We start from the raw sequence: 24513 nt of genomic DNA, 5'->3' as shown, positions 1-24513 counted from the left end.
TACTAATGGTCGGCTTGGCTGATGTGGGATCTCCACAGTACAGAATTTAACAGTGTTTTATAGCATTTATTGAACCTGTTCCAAGATGTTATCACGCCTATCTTAGAAACTATACTGTCATACTGAGTCGTACGAATAACGTTCCGTGAGATCGTTTAAATCGGACCGCTTGATACAAATTCTAGTCACCATCGTTTTCTTATTATATGATGTACCTGACCCCGGCTTGTCTTTGTCATTACAGTGACATTGATAGATGCGGAGGCAGTGGCAGGTGGAATTGCTCAGTTACCGTGCGACGTAGATCCGCCGGTCCCCGGAGACAAGCTACATCTAGTTATTTGGTACAAGGAGGAGGCAGACGCGCCGATATACACGTAAGTTTATACTTGCATCACTTCTGTCTTGACTACGAACGTTTATGCAAATTCATATTCCTCCGTGTAAACATATGAAAACAAAAATTCTTGTCGAAATCTCATTTTCACGTCTCTGAATACTAGAATTACCGAGCATTTAAATTGACTTTTTGAAGTATCTTTATAAAAGCTATAAATGTCCTATAATTTCTTTTATAACTAGAATCGCTAAGATAACTTTGTCTTGAATACTTTGCTGTCGGGTTATTTTTCGCGTGTCTTACATTTATAGCGGGCGAACCCAAGCAAATTCACAAAATGATAACGACTGACACATCAACTTTAGAATTATTTTCAATAATTGTAAACGAAGGAATCACGAATGATTTTAATCCATCTGGTAGTTCTGGTGCTAACACTTGCCTTTTTATACTACTTTTTCGTTTGTCTCTTTTCATTGTTATCACCGTTTCCACTATTCTCGGTATCGTCACACAGTATTTCCACTATTTTCACATGTATTTACATTCGTCGCTTTTTCTTCGTGTTATTTTTGAACGAGTGCGGAGACACAGAGACGATAAAGCTAACGGAACACTCTATGCAATATTTATCTTTTGAGCTCGGTGCTCTTCCAAATTGAGAGTATGTACACTTTCAAACCTCTTAAAAAATGTACACTCGTTTGAAAATTCGAGGAACAAGAATCGCTCGCGAATAGTAGTACAGAGAATATTCGTTTTGAATAATTTACAATTGCGCAAAATCGAAATGTTACATTTTATACTTAAAATTTTTTACTCTTATGCTTTTATATATATTTTTTTTGCCAATATTTGAGACAACACTTTCCCTGTGAAGTTAGAAAATATATTTTTACTTATTTCAAACTGTATATTTTTTTATCACTATTTATGACAACTGTTTTACTATCAAATCAGGAAATAGTCTGAAATATGTAAAAATATGTTTCCTGATTTTTTTATCAATATTCATGACAACTCCTTTTTTCTATGATATGATGACATACACATCTACATATTTCGAACTATATATTGTTGAGGTCAATATTTATGACAATTGTTTTGCTATGAAATCACCAAACCTATTTGACGTTAGAGAGTTTCCATTTATGTGGAAATACACGATGCTTCGTTATCAGTGAACCACAGTGAATTATGTTTACCATGCCCAAACGTTTCGCGAAAGTGAAATCAGGAGACCGTTTCGTCGTGGCGAAGAAACGAAGAACAACATGTCGGATATGACCCGCGGCGGCTCACTGATTTTCCATCGATTCCTGAACAATTGGAATAGTTGCGGTCGTTCATCGCGTTAACGGAGCCACTTTGAAATTCCCTGTATAAACGCTGCATTGTGGGCAATCCACTTTCTCGCGGCATTCTTCCCATAAATTCATTTCCGCCGGCCGAATTTTACATCCGAAATGTTTCTCCCTCTCTGTTTGTATTTCATTATCCGCGTTTCACGGTCTTACTGCATTTCGCTAATTACACGAGCGTGTGTCGTAAGTGGAACACGAATTTTAATGGGAATCCGTGTTTTTGCCATGAAGAGACGGTGATTGGAATACTTATTTCTTTACCGGTGAACCGACCATGGAATGAAATAATAACTAGTTCTTTGAACTCGGAGGTTCCGAAGCAGAGCGATTTAAAATTTGCCATTACAAACTATAAAACTTTATCATTAAATATATTATAATATTTATATGTATAATCGATAAAAAACAGTAATATACATCTATGACTTCTCTTTTCATGTGCGTATGTATTTATATATTAATACGCTTGTTTTATTAAAATTACTTTGAGTTGCGGGCAATATTAATGAGAAAAAGCATATTCACTCATTTATGGGGAATTTGAAAGTGCAAAATTGCACGAGATGCAAGCAATGTGAAAGAATGTATGAAATATCAAAACGTTGTACTTTTTATAGCTTTCATTAGATAAAACCATTTTCCATTGTATAATTACATAGTTATAAATGTCCACGCAAGTATCCACTTTTAGAGAAAATTTTAGAATCGTCAGTATTAAAGAAAATTCCATTTCCTTCGTGAATTGAATTAAATAGTATAAAGGTAAAATGGATCATTGTTAAATATTATTAACACTGTTTGTATTATATATTTTTCTGATTAGCAGCGCAAAAGTTACTTTACTGTTACTCATTTTTCAACATTTTCTCGTACAATGTATTAAATGAACGTCCATTTATGTTATCAAACTGTTCTCTGGTCGGGAAATTCCATAGAAAGTGGAACGATGAAAACCCGTTCACACGGTGTTGGAACCTCTGACAATCCAGAACGATTCGTGCTTATGCTACGTGTTCACGTGATAATAATTGACGAGGATTTTACACTACTTTTCATACGAGAGGTACTTTCACTTATTTTAATACGTATCGTGAGTGTTTCACTTTGTAGATGGGACAATTATTGGAAATTAATTCTTTGTGACAGTGTAAGAGTATTGCTTTTAACACCAAACGTATCGCGACCGGTCAAATGACCGGTATTCAAATTTGATTTTCAGATCTACATTTTCTCTCGTTCATTTAACTTTATATCAATTCTTATATTATCAGATTAATCAGATTTTTAATTTTTGTCTTTCCTTTTGTTTCTGTTTTCATTAAGGACAATTTATTGTCTGACTTGTTTACCTTCATTTTGTAACAAATTATTCGACTGGATACAGTACGAATAGGTATATATAAGAAACCAGTACGTTTAATATTAAAAATCATTTTATATTTTTGAATTAGAATCATTCTATTCTTACGCAAATGTCAGACATTGTCCGACCTAAGGTTAACATTGTGGTACGTACAAAATACTTCGAACGAGCAAGGATAATCCCAAATTCGGTCTATAAAATTACTCGGCTATTCGTTTTGCAATAACAGATAAAAGTCAAAGGCATGAAACTAATAGTGTTGAGGTGTTAAAGAACTGCTACCGGGTTTGTATTCCCTAGGGAATTGTACTCTTAAAACTTTGACGGCTGTGCGTTTTATTGTAAAATTTATCACCGAACACCGGCGTTTTCTGGAAACTCTTTTATGTGGCGTCTACGGAAGCAAAGGTACTTGTTGCTTGGGAACCAATAAAACCATCGTTCTTGGAACTGTGAAACACCTACTCAGTTCTGTTATTGAGACGTTGGTTGTTATTTGACTCTTCACATTCGAAACTATAATGTTAGTTTAACAATTATTTAGTGACAACACTGATGAATTCTATAATTATGAATTCTATCAATTTTTGATAACCTTAAAAATTTTATAATCCTTCATTATCAAACTAAACAAAATTTCATAGGTTAATTTTTGATATTTATTGTGCTAACGATTTGCGAATGAAACAAACAGAATATCAATATCAATCATTCCTGTTTATTTCTAGTGCCATCATAGTTTTATTCGAGTCGATCGATTGGCTCTTTTTACGATCATCAGCTGCCAATAAGAAAACATGTGATGAATGAGTTACCGACTTTTAATCAACGGCCAGAGAAGGCCGCTTAATGAGCTACAAATCGTCGAGTGCAAAGAGAAAAACACAAATTAATAGGCTTGCCGGCCGGCCAAGTGTCGGGAGTAAAATTGTCAAGTAGACACGCTGCTTAAGGGTACATACGGATGTCCTCGAAGGACCGGTTTCAGAAAACTAGCCCGCAGGCGGAGCCGTCCGGCCGCAAACCCGCAATTCCCGCCTGCGGCGATCCCCGGCTACCGTAGAAAGAGAAAAAGGCGTGGAACACCTGCCCAGATGCATCGGATAATCGCGTCGAGCTCGTAATTCGCGCGATCCGATCGTCACAAGGTTACCAGTAGGGATAGGATCAAGCTCGCTGCTCACGAATCCCCGACAAAATCTCCCTATTCAGCTTTCAATTCTGTAGGTTTAAAGTTGAAGAAAATAAGTTGGAATTAAATATGTAGATTTCAAAGTTAGGTTAAAAAGTAATGTTTTACTTTTGAATTTGATAAATATTCTTTTGTAAAATTTTGTGTCGATTTTAGTTCATTACGCGAATAGGTATACTAATTGTCTGCCTTTGAAGCTTTAGTTTCCAAGATATCTATATGAATGTTCATTTTTCTAGTAACAATGCAATCGAGTGTACAATAAATTTATTATAAATTATTATGAGTTAACCATGTGATTATATTGAAATATGATATTATACAATGATCATTTTCAAAGTTAAGCAGTATTTGAATGAAATTTCATTCAAATAACATTTCAAATTAATTTTGATTTGAACGTAATCGTTACTCGAAAATCATGTGATTTTACTCGTTACTCTTCATTTGTAATTTCAAGCACAATTTGCTCAATCCTGCTGGCGTGTTTAATTTTGGCCTCGATCATCTTCGACGTTCGCTCGCAATTTCGAACTGGTTAACGTGATTCTTTTTTATACAGGCCATTTGCATTGTCAAAGCACAGACTTCGGATTAGAAGTTCATATATGGAAAGCTCGAAAAGCTTTGATTATTTCCAGAACAATATTAACAAAACGCTTTATGTTCAACTTATTTTTGCCAAGGTATTTAACTGTGTATTTCTACGAGGAATATTTATTTTAATTAATTTGTGAATATTAACAATCAACAGACATGAAGCAGTAGCGTATAAGGTTGAAACTTAAAGTTGAAAAAATTGAATTTCGTGAAAGTGGGACTCAAACCCTAGCCATGAAATATGATACACTGGAAATACGTATCAGGTATAAGACAGTCTGCGATTTCGTCTGAGTTTATTTTCTTTCTCATCAACGTTCATCAACAACCATATATACTTTTACACTTACTACAATACAGCATACTCACTATTTATTCTTAATAAAAAATCATTATTATATCAAAGACTCAATATAAAAAAATACACATTTGAAACCTACATATATTTTCAAACATATAAAGGAAACCCTAACCTATCAGAATCCGATGCACGAAACATCTCGCTACCCTCTCGCAATACATCAATATCGTCGATTTTTCGAGCAGTTTCTTATATCCAAATTCTCCGGATAAAATGTATATATGCAAAAACGCACTTTACTTCATCCGTAATTACATCGAACCGAAACTGCCGCGGCGCTCGGCAAAAATCGGGATTTCCCGCTGTTTGGTCAGGGATCCGAGACGAGCCGTGAGTTTTTTGAACGTCCCCGATCTGTAAATATTTGCGTGGGGAGTTTTATGGCGGCCGCTGGTCTCCGGATTGATATTAGCTGCTTTGAACCGTGGGCTGACCTTTAATCGATTTCGTTGTAATAATACGACCAGGTAAATAAGAGATCGCAACTGACAAGGGGATGATGATCGTTTGGTCGAACCAGCGAGGAAAGAAAGAAAAATACAACGTTCATTTGAGAACGATCGAAATACATGCTATTTCGGATCAGTCGACGATGGAAGGGGAAGGGAAGCTACGGACAACGTAGTTGTCAAATGATTGGATTTATTAGCAACCATAAACCAGCCTGTGGATACACGTGACGTGGCCGTGTTGTGAAATCTACGGGGCCAATATGATTCAGTGTTGCGACGGACAATGCGTAATGCAGAGGACGGCACCAGTCGGTTTGTTTCGTACGGAACGGCAAAGTGAGAGTAATAGCGCGTTGTTTTTGTATTGAGATATATAGAAATACGAATTAGTACAGGAATTATGGAGCAGTGTTTCTGAGGAGATTTACACAGTGGAGGTTGCTGGCAGTATGTGAAACAGGGGGCGAGAGTGAGACCGAAGTACTACGAGTAGTTTAGATGTTTTACACTGGGAGAGTTTAGAGGTGTTGGTTTGTAGATTTTTCTTGACGGGAAAATGAGGGATTTTGAAAGAAAATTTGGTGTTGAAGGATGCTTGGATTTTAGAATTTTTGGAGATTAGTTTTTGTAGATTTTTAGGTGGTTATAGTTGGTGGGTATTGTAGCTGAGTTTTTGGGATGCCAGAGGTTCGAAATTGGGAACCTGAGAATTAGAAAGTAATGAAGATTCAATATTTTGCAAATATGGTTTTCCGTGAACTTTGTAATTTTGAAATTATTTTAAACTCTTAGTGTCTTGGAAGTTTATAATTGGTACTATAGAACTGTAGATGTCCTAATCTTTGGGACCTTCAAATTTTTAAACACAGGTACTCTGAGGTCTTTCAGTTGTTGGGACTTTAAATTGTTAGAAGTTGTATAGTATGAAAATATACAAAATTTGTATGTTTATACAAACTCCCGGGTTTTTCAGTTTCACGATTGAAAAATATCGGAACATCAAACCACTAGAATCCTATACATGTGAATCCCCAGAACGTCAAAATGTTACGGGTACAGAATTTTGAAAGTTCGAACCTGCAAAACTCAAGGACTACAAAACATCGAGTTTTTACTACTCGAAATCCCTGGAGCTCTTCGTGTTTGACATATCCTGACCCCACGCTCTTCAACTTTCGGAACTTCACAATTTCGCAACTTCAAACCGCAGAACATGTAGAGTTACGAATTTCAAAATTTCAGAGTGCAGTACACGTAATAAATTCTGCATTATCCGTTCGAAAATCTGATTTCGTTATTTTTATCGGTACACTTATATTTCCCAGAAGCATCATTCTCGCCTCCGTCATTGAAGTTCAATCATTCGCCGCCGACGTTTTGTAGTCGAGCACCTTATACCTATGTGCACAACGTTTAATGTCATAAATGTTTGTGGCTTTAGTCACAGCGTTCTCGTCAAGCACTGAGGTCAAACATCCATAAAATAAATTGCTTGCTCACGTCTACACCTTTCAACCTCCTCTTTGGTTTCAAACTATGCATGTAATGGAAGCTATTCTTATTTAAATTTTTATAACTTCAGTTTGTAAGATTTTTTCTGATATAAAAACTACATCTGAATTTGCTTGATTCATTCCTAGCATATTCATCGTATATAATAGTTTTGAAATAATTTGATACATTTTAAGTAATATACTTCTTTAAGCACTATACTGTAATTACACCTTATTAAGATAATTGCCCCCAAATTTGTATAACGTATACTATTTTTACAACTAACAGATTAATAAAGTGACTTTCAGTCAATTCACTTTACTCAAAATATCGAGTCACACATTTTTACAGTAAATATTTTTTCCAATTAACTTTCAAATAGCAAAAGGAGGCAGACCTAGTAACACATTTGAAATCTGACTAATACAAACATTTCAAACACACAATTTTACTGAATATTGAATTTTATTGAACCAGCACCAAAATTTATCACATCCATTGTCACGTTTATGGTCGCGATAACAACGCAGCATTCCTGAAAGCGACACGTCTATCACGCGTCAGAACTTCAGAATCCATAGCTTTATTAAAACCGAGAACTCAGGGTTTCCGCGTTCCAGGCTTCCGCGCGCGGCGAGTTTATTTTACCCGGCCCGTGTTTTTATACCCTCCACGCCGGTTGTGTACGAACGGAATAAAGAGACGTCTTATATCTTCGCTTCACGTTTTTATTTCCCGTTCGCCTTGGAAATACGAAAGCTGAAAGCCTTGCTGATACGCAAAGGGGTGTGCGTTATGACGCGACGAACGGAGTTCGCAACATTCGACGTTTGAACTTGTTTAACACATTCAGGTCGGCGTGTACCACCAGTGGCAACGTGGTTAACGTACAACAATAAAATAAATTAACATTAATAATTAATTTATTTGTGAAATTACTTAATAATAATTAATGTATTTGTGAAATTACTTAATCATAATTAATGTATTTGTGAAATTACTTAATAATAATTAATGTATTTGTGAAATTACTTAATAATGGTTAATTAATTTATTAAATTACTTATTAATATTTACTCATTGTTATTAGTAATGTCAGGATACTAAACATATAACCAAAGAATTCACTTCAACGTCGTTTTTGCAAACATTGTTTTATTATTCTAATCCATGAAACATATACAAGCATGTCCCGACATATTCATATATAAATAACATGGCTGTACATATGAAACTGCTTAATACGTCAACTGTCTCGAAAGTCTTGAGCGTTTACATAATACTTATTCTTTGTAACAAAGATAAAGAGGAACTGTTATTAATTATTTGGCATTGCAATGCTTATATCGCATTATTATCAACTTATGTTATTAAATGGTTTATCTAATATCAATCATTTTATATATTATAATTCTTTGTATAATGGTGAATGAATGTTCTGAAGTTTGGCGTGCGTTTTGAACATTTTAAACATGCACCCCCTTTTACAGTTTATTTGTATAATTATTATTGCTTTCTTTATTTCAGAAAGAAAAAAATGAAGGCGATGTTTCTTGCTTTAATTGTAGAATTCCAATTGGACCATTTTCTTCTCTTGTATCTCCGCTAGAACCAGTTTCTCCGCCCTAGAAACTGATATATAAATTGCGCCAAGCTTAAAGGTATCCCACGTTGAAATTATGGGCACGGCAGTATTTCTCGCGGTGCATAAAGTAACGCGTCTACAGTATTATGCTGGACAATTTATGATTTTCGGTTATTTCTGGATTTGAATGATTCTGGAAACAGAAATTTGTATGTGTACTGCCAAATTTCGTTCAAATCAATACTTGAAGTTTTATTTTAATATTATATTGCTTTTCTTTAAATGTATATATTATAATTACATTTTTTCGAAGTGTCATTACTGTAACAAGACAATATTTTTATAGTTATATATATTTACTCTCTTAAGTTTATTTGTTTGAACATCATTCACACTCCAAATTTATCAACGATAGTGTAAATAGTACATTTATACTCATTCATTCATACTAAATTTTCAAATTAAATTCGAGTGAAAATCTACGTCATAAAATGCTCATGTAAGTAGTAAAATGAATAATACAGCATACATCGTATAATGTGACATGGATATACAGTATTATTAACGAATACTAAATACCATGATTCGCGGTAACAGCAATGATTAAAACGAAATCCCGTGTAAATTCTTTATCCATTGGATTGATTAAAATCAGGGTTAATCCGCGAGGACGCCAAAGAAACGTTAAACGTGCAACGTGCACAGTCGGTTTCCAACGCGGTCGTCTCTTACTGTAATTTCGGTTGTTCAAAGCGCGCGTTTGTTGGCCGAGATGTAATTAACCGTGAACTTTAACGCGTAACAGCGGAATAATTGGTTTGCACGTCGAAATCAGGCCATGGATTGAACTGCAACGATGCGGCCTGCGGTGTCCCGGAAAAATCAAGTACGAGCGGTACGGTTAATTTTATACAGGATTGATAAGCCTGCGGGTTTCCAGACAAACGGCGTAACTTTATTATGAACGGCGATTCGATGGAATTAACGGGCACGAATATTTACTTTGCTTCGAGTTTGATCGCGAACACTGCTATTTGCTGATTAAACTACTTCGCAGCAACGGTGTATCGCGAAATCGGGATGTTGTGCCAAAAGTATTCCTGTAATATTCTCGCGTAACTTACTTGAAATTTTAAGAATAACTGCTATAAAAGGAGGACGCGATAATTCAAAAATGATTTTTCAAATATAACAGTTTCACTCACCATTTATCAATTATTTTCAGTGTTATTCGTTATATTAATCATTACATTAATTCAATAGAAAATAAATAATGTTTAAAATTCGTATCCATTTATCGGAAAAATTCAAAATTGCAAGGAATACAAGCGACAAGAAAAAATATATAAAATATCTAGATTGTAATGCTTTTTACATTTTTCAAGAAAAATAATTTTCTACCCTAACGCTAGTTTCTCCATTCCGCTCTGAAAAATTCCAATTTCCGCGAAGATCCGCGTGTGCGATGATGATATTTCCACTTAGAAGGTACGTTCTTCATAAGTGGCCGTCATTACGCGAGCCGGTTCACAAAAAATAAATCGTCGGGAGGAGCCGGCAATGAGGCGAATAAAGGAAAATGGCCGCATGCCGCGAAAAGGAAAGCGTCCGCTCTGGACACACGGCTACCAGTTTACATGTCAGCAGGGTTGGCTCGTAAACATTTTAAAAAATCCCGTGATAACCACCCCGGTAACAAATGGCAGAGTATAATAACGCTGACAGAATGTGGTTGGTGCTGATTGCGGAATGCTCGCGGGAAATGTAGCGCCTCGCGAGACACGCGTATGCGCCAGATAAGAAAAACGGTCGCGGTTAATTATTAGGGGTCGACCGCATTGCTCTGGCGCCGGTACGTCGTCAATAACACTGTAACTTGGGAAATTATAACTTGGCAAATTGCGGCCGGATATTGCGCTGCTGATTCTGACTATCGTCGCGTGACTCGGTTCATTGAGTTGTACGCAAATCCTACCCATCCTTCTCCCTGATTAACACTCTTATTACGGAATCGAAATATTGTTGTCATTTAGATTTTCAATGCATAAGCATGCAGGCTGATCCGTCACATCGACTTCTCAATAATTTTTCAATCGATATGGGATATATCTATAATATACTTTTAGAAAAGTTTAATCTTTCGATACCATTTAGAATTATGCTTGAACTTTTTCATTTATATTTAGATTATCCTTGAACTTTTTCATTTGCTAGGATCTCCTTAAAGAGATTGGAAATGATTGAAACTCTTTTATATTTATAAAAGCTATAGTGATTTCGAGCAATATTATCTCTTTGCACTCAGAACAGTTTTGATAGAAACATATTCACGTACAAATAAATGATACGTGCATAAAAAGAAAAGTCACAGATGTATTTTATTGTTTTTGTTTTTAATAAAAACCGTTCAATAAACCTAGCCAATAGGTTACAGATACAAATGTTATATTTAATGACAAAACTTCACAGTTTATGTCCGCTCCGGAGCTTTCGAGTGTAAATGGTTTCTATTGACTGAATAATCTCAAAATATAAATACATGAACCGTATAATTTAAAAAGTATACACAGTATTATGGTCATCATATTAAAAATATTTTATTTGACGAAAAGACATCTTGCGATATATACATACCTACATTTGCACACAATCATACACCAATTAAATCAATGATTCCTCAAAAATGCGCTAACGAGCGAGTATCAATTGCACACAAGAACACGCGAGCATGGCCTGGTGTCAAAGCATTAGAACAAATTTTTTCACATAAATTATCCTGATCACACAGCGAATCTGCATAAACATTGTCTGCCGGCTTGCCGATCGATAATCGCTGGTAAAAGGGAGTCATCGTCCCGTGGCAAATTCGATCTCGCGTATTTATAGCGTGCCGGTTACGAGACGAGCGCGAGAGAACTCGGGGAAAGAGCAAGAAAATGTAAATAACTCGTTGGAGGAAATTTCTTCAGAGGGAGATGGCGCTTTGATCTCTTTAAGAAAGCTCTCGCGCCATCGATACGCCATAAATTTAGTTAGATCCTGTTGCTGCCGGCGCGACGCAACCAACGACGCTCGGCCTGCCCGTAATAAAAGTACCGTCGCGTAAAAGCCAGATATTAGACGGTAAAGTGGCTCGAGAATCTCGCGTGACTTTCTCCCTCTCTTCCTCTCAATTGCTCCCGCCATCTCACGCGCCCTCCATCCCTGTCACTCCGCTTTTCCTTGATAACCGGACGTATTTTCCTCGATTGATCGTTTCGCGTGAGTTTCGCGGAGGCAATATGAAAGTTTCGCCTGAACATCCCCACCCCGTTCGCTGTCAACCCGTCCTCTCAGCCACCTTTCACCCCGTCATCATCCCCTATAGCCGCATGCTAATGCCGGAAAGACACTTCGACGTGCACGGCAGCGTGTCTGCGCGAACATGGCTGGCCCTGTTTGTGCGATTCCCTGAGAATTTTGGAGTCCTTGTGTCAAGATTATTAGCCCTTTAATGCACATGCCTGCGACACAAACGGGCAAGTTTAATCTGATAAGAATGTTGTTAGATCCTGCCAGCTAATTTCGGAGTGGGGGTGCACCGTGTTCTGCGGAAACTTTGGCTTTTGATGTTAGCATTAGGTTTACGAAACGAGTTGATTTCACCTGTATTGAATTTTATAATTTGTTTATTTGATAATGGAACAGCGAATCAGTTTTTATTTAACTAAGAAGATAAGTAAATATAACATCTGTTCGGTACTCCAGTGATCAGCAGGTAATGAGCAACTGCATTAACTTGTTTTATAAATATTGTCATCGAGATTGAGATCCGTTTCGTTTTTAATTGATTATAATTTGATCCAGTCGAATCCATAGATAGTTGTCATTGTCAATTCTATTTTTAATATAACTATTTGGTGGTAAATGTTTGGATCGATTTTAAATTGTCGTAGTTATGCAAATGTGTATATATCCTAATTGTCTACTGTTGAACGTCGAACTTCTAAGATCTAAGTGAACGAATATTAATTTTTCTATGAACGATAGAACACACTATAAATGTTCGTAAATCTAATGTTAATCGAATTGTACTGTTGGCGTGGTCGAAATCATGTTTTACTTTTCTATGTGGCGTTTATATTGTAACAAATGTTACAAATAGGTAAAGCGAAAGGCAGAAAGTTTGCGAATAAAATAAAATAAAAATGTTTCTTTTCATACACGATGTACAGTGAACAATCCTTTATGTAAATTGATATTCTCGGTATCTTCTAAAGTAATTTAAATTGATTAATAATTGCCTTTTTGCAAAGATGTTATCTGCTCATAAATTACATGCAGAATTTATTTGTCTTTCATGGTTTATTTAATACGCTCGTGAACATCGTCCGCGCGTAAGATCCGCAATCCAATGATTAATGTAGCTTATTTCCAGCGAGTTTCTTCGCCAACTTTCTGTAGGAAATATAAATTATCAATTACTTTTCGATCTCTCAGGGATTAGTACTGGTTGTGTAATCAACGATCTTAAATTTTAGAATAGTTGAACTGACGGAAGTATTCACTTTTTGTTTTAGAATATTTCTAGGTAGCGATAATAGCAACTTGTACGAACAAATCTTGTTCTTGTTAATGGGTTACATTAGCCGCTTGATACACGTTCGAGCATGCTTAATGAAACATTAACTTCAAATAAGGTGCCCGATATACTTATCTGATTTCTTCTTTCATTACTGAGTTTCTTTGGCGTTCCAACTAGTTAATCGGTCTCTTAATCTTGAAATGATTTATTATGTATCATGATCGTTAGCTCAGTTGCCTTCCATGATTATCATAAGCAAGTGTGGCCAGTCATGAATAAATCAAGGATCTCGAGCGGTAACATGCACTTATCGCAGCAATTACAAGCAAACGGCGGGCATTTTTAAAAACGCACAGATTTATAGATCAGTTCGATGAAGCTCGGAGGAAATAGAAATTTCCTACAACATTAAATATTATACCTGAATCAAAACCGAATAAAATTCTCATAAATCCTTCTTAGCTCCTTTGCCACACTGAGAAGTCAGTTAAAAAGCAGCACGCAAAACTTCTCCAGCTTTTTCATCATACCGCTCTCTTCTTGTTTCGATGCTATTAATTTATCATTTTCCCTTTTCCTTGTGCTTTTATATTCTTTATTCACGCGCACAGTTCCGAGCAGTTTCTCATTCTCAACGAAACGAAGGCTCGAGTCAGTGGAATAACAATAATTTCAGACAGTTAAATGTAGCCGTGAGCGCGTAAAGTTCACGGCGTAATTACGAACGTGCTTCGCATCCGGGACATAGGGGTATACGACGAGAAAGTCGCAAACAAAACTATTAAAATTCGTAGAATAATATTCCGGCAAGTTTTTCTTCCCTTTTCTGAAGATAATCCGCGACGACGAAAGTCGCATAATTACGCTGAAATCTTTCTTAGCCCGGCGCAGCGCCAAAGTGAAACCGTGTCAAGCTCGGTTGAGGTATTCTTAAATATGAAACCTTCGTATTTCACGTAACAGGAGAATACGGAGAAAGCCCTCCAACTGGTTTGGCTCGGCGAAATGCATGGAGGAACGAATTTCAACTTCTGTTTTCTTTCTTCGCGTCGCCGTATTACACTCCGAGGCACAAAATGTTCGGAGATTCAAAATGTTTGAAAAGTGCGACTATTAAACTTCAGCGAATGCAAAAGCGGCAACTGGCAGCACAAAAACCTTATTGGCAGCGTTACGACCACGGAAATGTTGAAATAGAAACTCCCGGGAATGGCCGTTCGCGTGCCTTAACGCTTTCCAACGGCGCATTTAATTTTTAACTTAATCCCTTCTTGTTCTAATTAGTCATGAATATTTTTTTTTCATTTTTTTGGCGCAACCAGTAAGTTTTAAATACTTTTGTAGCTAAAAATTGTGGTTAAATGGAAGGTGTTCTTCGCGGCAGCCGTATTGTGAAACTATTTTCGCCACTTTCCTGAATTGTTATCGTACACTTATGAACCATTCTAGACAATCCACACGAATGAATATTACATATCTCCGACTTGCAATTTTTAACACTTTTATACAATATTAATATATCGACGACTCAAGTTTCGTGTTTTTCACATTAGTACTATTTGCTTTACCTTATTGTCATTAACAGTAATTAATTATTGCAAGTTAGAAGGACACTGAATCATAGATAAACAGCTACGTTTTTCAAAAATTAATTTGTAATAATTTCCCTGTTGTCAATTATGAAACAACCGACTGTCCAAACAATCAGATATATGTAAAAATAATTTTCTAATTGAAAATGGCGGTGCACCGAAACCGTTTGAATCGCGACCGCGGAAAGCATCGTCCTAAGAACATTCTGCTCCGCCGCCTATACACACCGCCCAAATGTTTGCAGTTTCGACACGAGAAGACAAAGCAACCTGGGACAAGGAAAACACTGGCAGGATAGCAGCCTAGACAAACGTGCCTTCTTCAGATACACCGAGCAGCCAGCGAAACTCACTGTCGAGAACGTCCGTGAGAGCGACGCCGCCGTTTACAGATGCAGGGTCGATTTCAAGCAGTCTCCAACCAGAAACAGCAAAGTCAATCTCACAGTCATCAGTAAGTGTCCGTTAGATCCACAGATATTTTCGATTTTTCTCTGTTCCATAATTTTGTCTCTATTTCATTTTTTATCCCTTTCTATATATTAACACATTGTTGACCGGCAATTTTACGCAGAAGCTATCCTATGTCACCGGTTATTATTCTGTAATTAAATATGAAAGTGAAACCATTTGAATAAACGTCAATATACTTTATTTATATATACTAGATTGAAATGAAACTTTGAGGTTTAATATAACTTTTAATATTTTACTTTTGCAATATTCTATATTGTTCTATGATTCAAAAATAGAAATAGGCAATGCAAGTGCAAACACGAGTTTACTCGTGGCTGGTCAACAACGTTTGGGCATGAAAACATGAGTTAATTCGTGACCAGTTAACAGTGTAACAATGTTGACTGTCACGAACATTTTCAGCGTTTTGTACAATATAATATTACTTATTCTTCCGTAACAAAAGTAAATGATGTTAAAATCAGTTATTTGTGATTTGATATCATGGCTCTTAAATTACACTATTGTTTAGTTACTCATGTAACTAAATATTTTGATTTGTCAGCAGTTCTTTATGATAATTGTTTTCAAGCAATTTAGAAGCGGCAATCAATGTGTTAATGTTGGCAATATAATAAAGCGAGCGGGAGCTATACTTAATTCTCCGATGATTATATATAATTATTCTCCAATATTATTGGCGATTATGTATAACTTTCCGAGGGGTTATATATAATTTTCGAATAATTAAATTTACCGTAACATTAACATTAAAACTATGGAATAGTCAAATGGACTGTTTGAAATTTTTCTATAAGAACTATGAGAGTGCATCTATTGAGGTTTCTATTAATTTACAATTGTATTCGCATATTGCAAAAACAATTTATCTGATAATTTCTCAGAGAATCATGATACCTTTTCAATCATTATAAAAAGAGGAAATCAAGAATGGGTCATTTTAGCCTGTCTGATAGTTTCAGTGTTGTCATTCTATAGGTAATGTCGTTTCTTATCTTATATTTTTTATACCACTTTGGAAATGGCATTAGAAAATTAATTGAAAAATGGAGAAAGATCGTATAACGATGGTCAATATATGGACGATTAACACTAGGTTTACGGACATTTATTGTTCGATTTCTTCTACGGCTCTTAGAGAAATTCATGTTCGTTCATTCGGATTATGAAAAAGTTGGATGTGTAAAAATAGATAATTAAGGTACATATTGATGTAATTGCATCAATCAAAGTAGACGAAAACATTTTTCAAATATTGTTTATAGAATTTAATATGCGTCAAATCGACGCGTTTAATAAACCTAGTGTTAAATAAAACATAAGTATTAATATTTTTCACTATAAGTTAATATAAAAAGTGACATTATTTGTGGGACGATGTAATAAACTTTCAATATTTTTGTTTATCTATTTGGGCGCTAAAAAATTTGGAGCGTGCTGTGATTTTAAAATAAATGTAGAGCTCGGAGTATAACGTTAATAAAAATAGAAAATTTTTCTTTGTTATTTAAAACCTGGCTTAACAATCGTTTGAACTGAAAGACAAACAGTCCGAATTTTTTAAATTATTTAAATTTAGAATTTTTAATATGAGCTTTGTAATATCAATTTGCCATTGACTGTTGACTTTTTCAAATTTAAAATTTATTTTTGAAAATGTAAGCAATAAAGTGTTTTTTAAAGTGTTCGAAACTGGTTATCGATCCGTTACTTTACTTCGGCTGTTGATTCGTTTAAAAAACGCAACTCATCTTAATTTGAAATTTTAACATCATTCGCTTCGTAGTTATAATAAGCATGAGGAATAAAAGCAAGCTATCATGCTATCTTGCAGTATAGCTTCCAGTTATAAATACGATATATGTTGACTCGTTAGTCACGGTTCATTAATTTATCGAAGACAAATCGAGGACTAGTTCATTTTCAAGTGAAAATAATATTCATGCTGTCTGAACATATACTCCTACGTTCTTGCCTGCTTGGATTATTGAAATGTTAGACTCTTGAAATCGTAGATCCTTGAACCTCGGACCCTTCAAAATCTAGTATTCGAGAAATGTTGAATCGTTATTGCTGCCACGAATCAAATTATCCAAAATAAACCAAAATGAACTTCCAAATGAAATCCTTCAAGCACTCAACATTGAAAGACTCCAAAATTCGGAGAATTCAAAATTTAATCATCCAAGAAACTTAAACGGTAATAATCACAACATTATTCGTGAATCTTAATTTTCAATTCCTATTTCCTTTTATTTAATTACTTTGAAATTCTTACATTAAATTGTACCATCTATAGGAATAAATATTTAATTCTAATCGTATTTTTAAGAATAATTCACATGTTTCCCCGGAAATAATATTTAAGGGTTGAACGTGTCCGCAGGATTTGTCCCCAGCCAAATTTGTTTTCCCGCATTCATTATTTCTCAAATCTCTTTTTCGTTATCTACTTTTCCTTACGTCTCTACAGATGCAATTTTTACATTCCTCGTTTCCAGGCCATTTCTTTTATCATCTTGCCAGGAGTTCCTTTGATCCTGTTTTCTTTTTTCTCTCCCTCTTGTATCCACGACCCAATGTGCACTCCATTCGTCCCTTGTGTCCGTCTGTTTCATTCTCCATTAATCTCTTCGTCCTCCCGTTTCCTATCCTTTGAACCTACTGCATCCATTACTTTCCCTTGACGTGATAATGCAATATTTTTAAATTTGCCTTTACTTAGTAATTTACTGTTACTTCCACCTCGCCGCACTCCTTCCCTGCAGTGCTCGCATCATTCCATTTCATTACGTCCCACCATCCGTTTCTTATTTTGCCCAAGATAAATATCCTTGATCCTTAATTACCCTTATAATAATAAAAAGATCCAGCGTTCATCTTATCTCGCTGTAATTTAAATTAAACGTATATACCTTCCCACCCATTTTACTACGTAAAAATGGCCTGGACGCTGAAGGGCACCAGCGAATATTCTCACAACACGTGCTTTTGATCTCCTTAAGAAAATATGTTAAACGCAAAAAATGCGTTTTCCTTCGTTGAAACATGTAAGAATTATGGATGTAATACTTTTGTTAATTTTTAAGAGAAACGTCTTGCAGTCTTACCTGAAAATATTCATAAAACCCGCGTGACTCTTCAATCCACTGTTTCATTTCTCCCGGTTCGCTCTCTCTGTTATTTCTTCGTTTCTTTATGCAAACACGGAGACAGCAGAAGATTCTACATATCCGAAAAGAAAGCAGACGAATAAGAAACGCCCATCCTTATTCTTGTCCGTTCGCTTACACACCATTTCTTGGGAAACCCGCCTGCACTTCCTTTCCTCTCCGCTATATTTATATTTCTTCTTTTTCCTGCGTCAGCTCTCATGCTCCTTTTCTGTTCCCCAGCGATTACACATTTTCCCAGCTGTCCGATGAAAAAATTCTATATAAATTGTACTTTTCCCTACGGTTATTTCCTTTCTTTCTCTCTTCCCCGTGTTTTCCTATTTGCACGCCACGTCTTTCGCAAATAAAAAATGCAATATCCAATAGCCGCGAGTCTTAAAACTGAAAATCGCATTTCAGACTTGTTAACAATCTGTGGGTGGAAACAAATAACTTTGTCGAATGTTAGTTTTTCTTATTGCCCTCCTATTCACTCGTAACTGAGTATGTGAACTGCATTTTTTCACCGCGTGAAAGCAGACTCGAGTAAAATTTAGAAATTAAAGTATTCATATTTTCGCAATGAAATGCCGAACATCCAAAGTAAAGTAAAATCTCTCTTCTTATATTAATAGTTCTAATGATTTTAAATAAGTGTAGTTTTTTTCTGTGCTTCTTTAATAGCTCCATTAATTTATAAATTCTCTAATTAAATGAAATGAGCAATTTAATTCTTTATTTTTCTTTGAAACATTGACTTCCTACTACCTGCTTTCCACTACTTTTTCCCATATACGACTTCTGCTCTGCTTTTTTTCCTTATTCCCGACATTTTCCTCTAGCTCTCTCTCTCTCTGTTTCTCCCATTAGCTACCGTTTTTTCTAATTCCTTCGACGTCTCCGATGTTCGCCATTTTCACTTCTCCGTCGGCCTCGTTCCACCCACCGTCTCTACCCCGTTCCCTGCCTCTCTAGGCCATCCTTTGACTTTCTCAGAGTTGATCGAGGCTTCCCGCGATTAGCTCGAACAAACAGAGAGTGGATTCAGTCTTCTTGACCCGGATGCACGGTTCGCCAAGCGACGATTAAGAGCAGTTTTATCTGAAAGTCGTCCGGGGAATCGGGGGAAACACGAAATTCGATCGGTAATCTAGATGCTGTCGGTCGACGTCCGCATCGCCGCGTGATACCGATAAGTAAATTCTCCGGGTCTCAGGTTTCTACCGCTCGAAATGATTCCGAAACTTTCTGCTTTTACAAGCAATTCGAAACGAGCGAATCTATCCACGGCGTCAGTAAGTATTAATATATTGAAACTCGGAGCTGCTTTGTTCGAAGTAATTGATTTTAGTAATATTTTAGTAGAAAATGCTTCTTAGAAAACTATAAAAACATAGAAATAGTTTTTACTGTACTATGAAAATATGAAAATAATTTTTGCTGAACTATAGAAATATGAAAATAATTTTTACGAAACTATTCAATACACATTTCTTACAATCACAGAAGCTATTTAAAAGTATTAAAAAAAATTTCTTATCTACCTACAAAGTACAAATGAAAACAAGAAATATCCTGTCTAAAATTTCGTAATTAACGCTGATCCTACATTTTTACTGCTTTCATTTTAATTATTCAACATTGTGCCTTCACCTAAAACGCGAATCAAGGTGAATAATGTTCATGCAAAACATGTACAGATAAAATGTAACCCCAATTCTCGAAACGTCTTCCATCTCAAGCTTCCGACAACACCGCCAATAAATTTCCTTAAGGAAAACAAAATCCTCTGGAAATCGTCCCCGGATCGGTCCAAGGATCACCGGTGTCCCCTATCGACACGATCAATCCCACTCACGGGAGATTTAATCGGTCCGCGGTCCAAGAGGAACACCATCGTCCATTTCAATTCCGCTTGTCTAGCTCGAAAACAATTTGCATATCATAAGCGGCGGCGGGTTCTTAAGTGCGCCACCGTAGTGACGGTGATGGGGAAACGGCGGGGGCGGGGTAACGGCCAGCCAGATAAGAATACCAGCCAAAGTGTCTGGCGGATGACACACCGCGGTGGTAATTCATCGTCGTGCAAATTGATTCGCTCCGCGGAGCCAACCTTACCCACGGTCGTTCGCGAAAACGACGAGTTTCCGGGGTGGTTGTGGCGGGCCGAGGGGGAGGGGGGTAGCGCGATAGGATAAGGAAAAATAGTGGATCGAAGGACAGACGATCTTATTGTGCGAAATTATTGCAGTACCGCCGGAGCAGCTTAGCATATTGGACGAAGGCGGAAGGACTCATATTCCGTATTACGTGCTGGGCCCGTACACCGAGGGCGCCTCCCTCAATATTACCTGCGTCGCTGCTGGTGGTGAGTAATATTTCTGTTTCACTTGAATCAAACGTATTTTTCTGTATATATCTGGGCGATGTTTCGTTTTACGGTTTAACTCCTTGCCCTATGATTTATTTCTCATCGAAATCTATGATCGATACAATTTTGTTATTAATAATTTATTGTAAAAAGAGAAAAATTTTATGCATATCCTATGCCCACGTTTATTCTAGAGTATAATAATTGATAACGTAAACATAATATTTTATTTGAATTCGCAAGAATTGAGTAATATTTATTTTCGTTTAATTCTGTTTAAAATCGTCATCGCGAGTCTCACGCGTTATTGTAAGGCAAGAGGTTAATAAAAGTCAATAAACAAAAGTCTGGAAAACAAGCTATAAGACTTACATGAATTAATGTTGCTTTTGGTTATTTTATATTACTCTTTCTACCCTGTATTTTCGAATATTTAGTCGCCTTCCGTATTATTATTTTTGTTGCGATTTCTCCTTTTGGCACTTCTGTCGCCATCAACGGAATTGCCACGTCTTGCTTTATTGATTTCTTTCCAACTTCTCCCGTTGAATTTAGTCAATTTTGAGATATCTTGTTCAATTTTAATGAAATATATTGTTAAGAATAGATACTATGAAATATTATATTATCTGACAAATTTAACGTTAAATAACAAATTGATTTTCGTTATTGATGGTTTCACTCGATCCAAAAATAATGTGAAATATACGCTAATCCCGGTAATATTTTTACTGCGCCGTGTTTTGCACACTCGCGTTCTCCACATCTGCATGAAATCCGCGGACTGCTTGTAACTTACAACGGTACTACAGATTTCGTAAATTTATTATACCGGTGAATATGCAAAAAACGATAAATTAAGAATTTCAAGAGGATTTGATTTAATCTTCAATGTTTTCTCGAACCCCGTACATTTTTGGCCGAGGTATATGCACGGAAATAACATAACAGTAAACAAAGCGCTAAAATTCCAACAGTGACGCACAGAAACTCTTCCTATTAAAAATTCGAATTATGCGTCGGAGCATCGAATATTAAAACAAGAAAAATCCACATATAAACGTCTCCCAATTTAAATAATCAAGTTATTCATCTGCAACGCTATTACGACGACAATCGATCGCAAAGAATTAACTCTAATTACAATGTTCAAACCAAGCTATTTCTACAGTATCCTCGGTGAAAATTAAAAAATGTCATAATATTTCTTAGATCCCCACTTTCCTCTTTAGAACAAAATTTGTATCTGTTCCAAATGCAACAATCTTAAGGTAGTTTCTCTCAATTTATTTATTAAAATGTTTAACGTTGTAAACGGTACCGTGATGAAACCTACAAAGTGCAAAGGGTTCACACTAGAACCACCGCCCTTGTAAAAGTGACCGTTAACAATTTTCTTATTTCGCAATTATTGATATCTTGAAAGCGTTAAATATTCGAAATGATTTGAAAAATAAAGTTTCATATCAGTATTATGATAAATATGCAAAAAAATAAAAAAGAATCTATTGATACAGTTTTAACCAGATAACTGCGTTTGATGAGTATACACGTTATCTTAAAGCTTGAAATGATACTAATTCCTTCAAATTGTTTCAATACTAATTTATTCGTCCTGCGTTTGAGGAATACATACTTGAAGTTTTGATTTTATTGTGCGCAAAACGACAGATTTTACAAACTAAATTCCACAATTAACAGGTTAAAAAGGATCACACATTAATAGTATTGTGCGTTTGGTAGTTCCAGGATGAACAAACAAATTTGAAAACCGATCCTTGAGATTGAGATATCTCGAACATCCCGCCGCTTTCTCTTTATCGTTAAAATTTCTCTCCTCCCCAGGATCCATCTGTTCGTCCCACGCCCTAAGTTTGCCTCTTTGTCAGGCAACAGTCTCAGCGAGAGACGATATTGGCAGTTTACCCGTTCGAAGTAAAGATTCGGCTCGCACAAAGGTCTCCGTGCGTTTTTCGTCCCGCGGGACTCTTCAAATTTTCGTTCGGGTCGTTGCCACTCACGTCCGCCATCTCTGTAACCCGCGCCATCTTAGCTCCCGCGCCCAGAGTTTATTAGCCGCGCGTTTTAAGGCGGTAACCTTATATCTCTTTGGATTTGCATGCGAAAAAGCTTCCTTTTCCTACCCGGCCGAGCCGCACGCTCCTCTTGTCTTTGCTTCCTTCTCCTTCATCCTCCTTTTCCTTCTTTTCCCTCCCTTTTTCTTTTGCCAAGGAGCTGCGTGAGATTACGGGCGTCAGTATTTCTCTCAAAGTGGAATTCACGGCAGGAAGCTGAGTTTTAAATTGATTAATCTAATAAAAAAAAAGGACAACGTCAGTTGCTTTCATATATTTTCTCGCCGAGCGCCTTGCCACCGCATCGCAAGGAATCTTTATTTATAAAGATCGTTCCACCTGGATTTCATTCGCGGGAAATATCTTCACGCGGATCGTCCGCGATGGAGGTAACGTTTGCGGAATGAAAATTATAAATGGAGACACCGAAGTAGTAGTAATCCACTGAGAACGTTTATTTGAAATATTATTACCTGATTTCTCACTGTCTCCAAATGTTTGGTTAAGGATTCGATGCTTTAAGGTTGACGTCATGAAATTATACTATTACAATATTTTTATTTTGCGGTGATGTTGTCGCGAATATTGTGGTACGTAAATTTCGGAGCGCCGCTATAAATACATGTAACAACGTGGAAGGATTCCGCGGAAAAAAAGAAATCAGAAGGGTTTTTATACATTCTGGATGTACCGGGAATATGTTGAAATATATTTTAAGGGTACTGAGGGAGCTCAAATCGAGCAAGAAATATTCCATCTTCCTCCCTTCCCACCCCGATAATAACTAGACTGTGCGCTACTTTAGCCATTTATAACATTTACGTAGGAAACAACATTAAAATGGAATTTTTATATAAAGAAAATGTGAATTCTAGAAATTTCTCTATACATTCAATGTCCGCTAATACCGCTTTAATCTTCTATCTATCAAACTTTCCTGTCTAAAAATGAAAAATATGAATTTTTCTGTGTAAATATTTCTTTTCGTTGAAATATACAAACTTCGTTATTATTTTAGACAGTAACGTTTCAACTTACCATATATTATATTAATAAAAAAGAGAATGTAAAAAGGAATGTGTCTAAAAATCTGATCGTAGAAAATAATGAGATCATAGTAGCTTATAGTTTAATATTAAAGACATTTTTCATTTAACGTTACACTACAAATATCTGCGTTTGTAAATTCTTCGTAGGTTCATTATGATCTTTATACATTTCATCGCATTTCCCGTGGTTCAGATATTTTCCATTGAAGTTATTATTCGCCTTTATTTAAATGTAAATTTCGTTGGAGATTTAAAATCTCGGTTCTAATTTTGTACGTTTCACTTCGTATACGAAATCTCGAATAAAATTCGAATATTTTTTCCACGACATTAACAATTCGGTTTTCATGGAGATGCTGATTAAAAAATGTTCTTGTTTCATTTTCACGTAACGTTGAATAGAAGGTATACTTGTTAACGTGCTCATTGTCGGCTTAATTATTAGCGAAGTTCCTTTAGTCATTTTGCAGGAAACGTAA

General features: G+C 36.0%; 1 protein-coding gene across 3 annotated transcripts in view; it reads left to right on the top strand.

Annotated features, from left to right (window-relative positions):
• LOC116426601 (protein turtle homolog B) overlaps window positions 1-24513 on the top strand; it is a 494638-nt gene that overhangs the window by 383391 nt on the left and 86734 nt on the right. For all 3 annotated transcript variants that reach the window (XM_076369765.1, XM_076369764.1, XM_031975758.2), the window contains exons 3-5: window positions 245-377; window positions 15153-15361; window positions 20791-20907. In XM_076369765.1, coding sequence (XP_076225880.1) covers window positions 245-377; window positions 15153-15361; window positions 20791-20907 — 459 coding nt within the window. The remainder of the gene's footprint in view (window positions 1-244; window positions 378-15152; window positions 15362-20790; window positions 20908-24513) is intronic.

Source organism: Nomia melanderi, chromosome 8 (assembly GCF_051020985.1).
Source record: "Nomia melanderi isolate GNS246 chromosome 8, iyNomMela1, whole genome shotgun sequence".
NCBI lineage: Eukaryota > Metazoa > Arthropoda > Insecta > Hymenoptera > Halictidae > Nomia > Nomia melanderi.
Note: the sequence above shows the minus strand (reverse complement) of the source record. Positions and strands in the feature narration are given on the sequence as shown.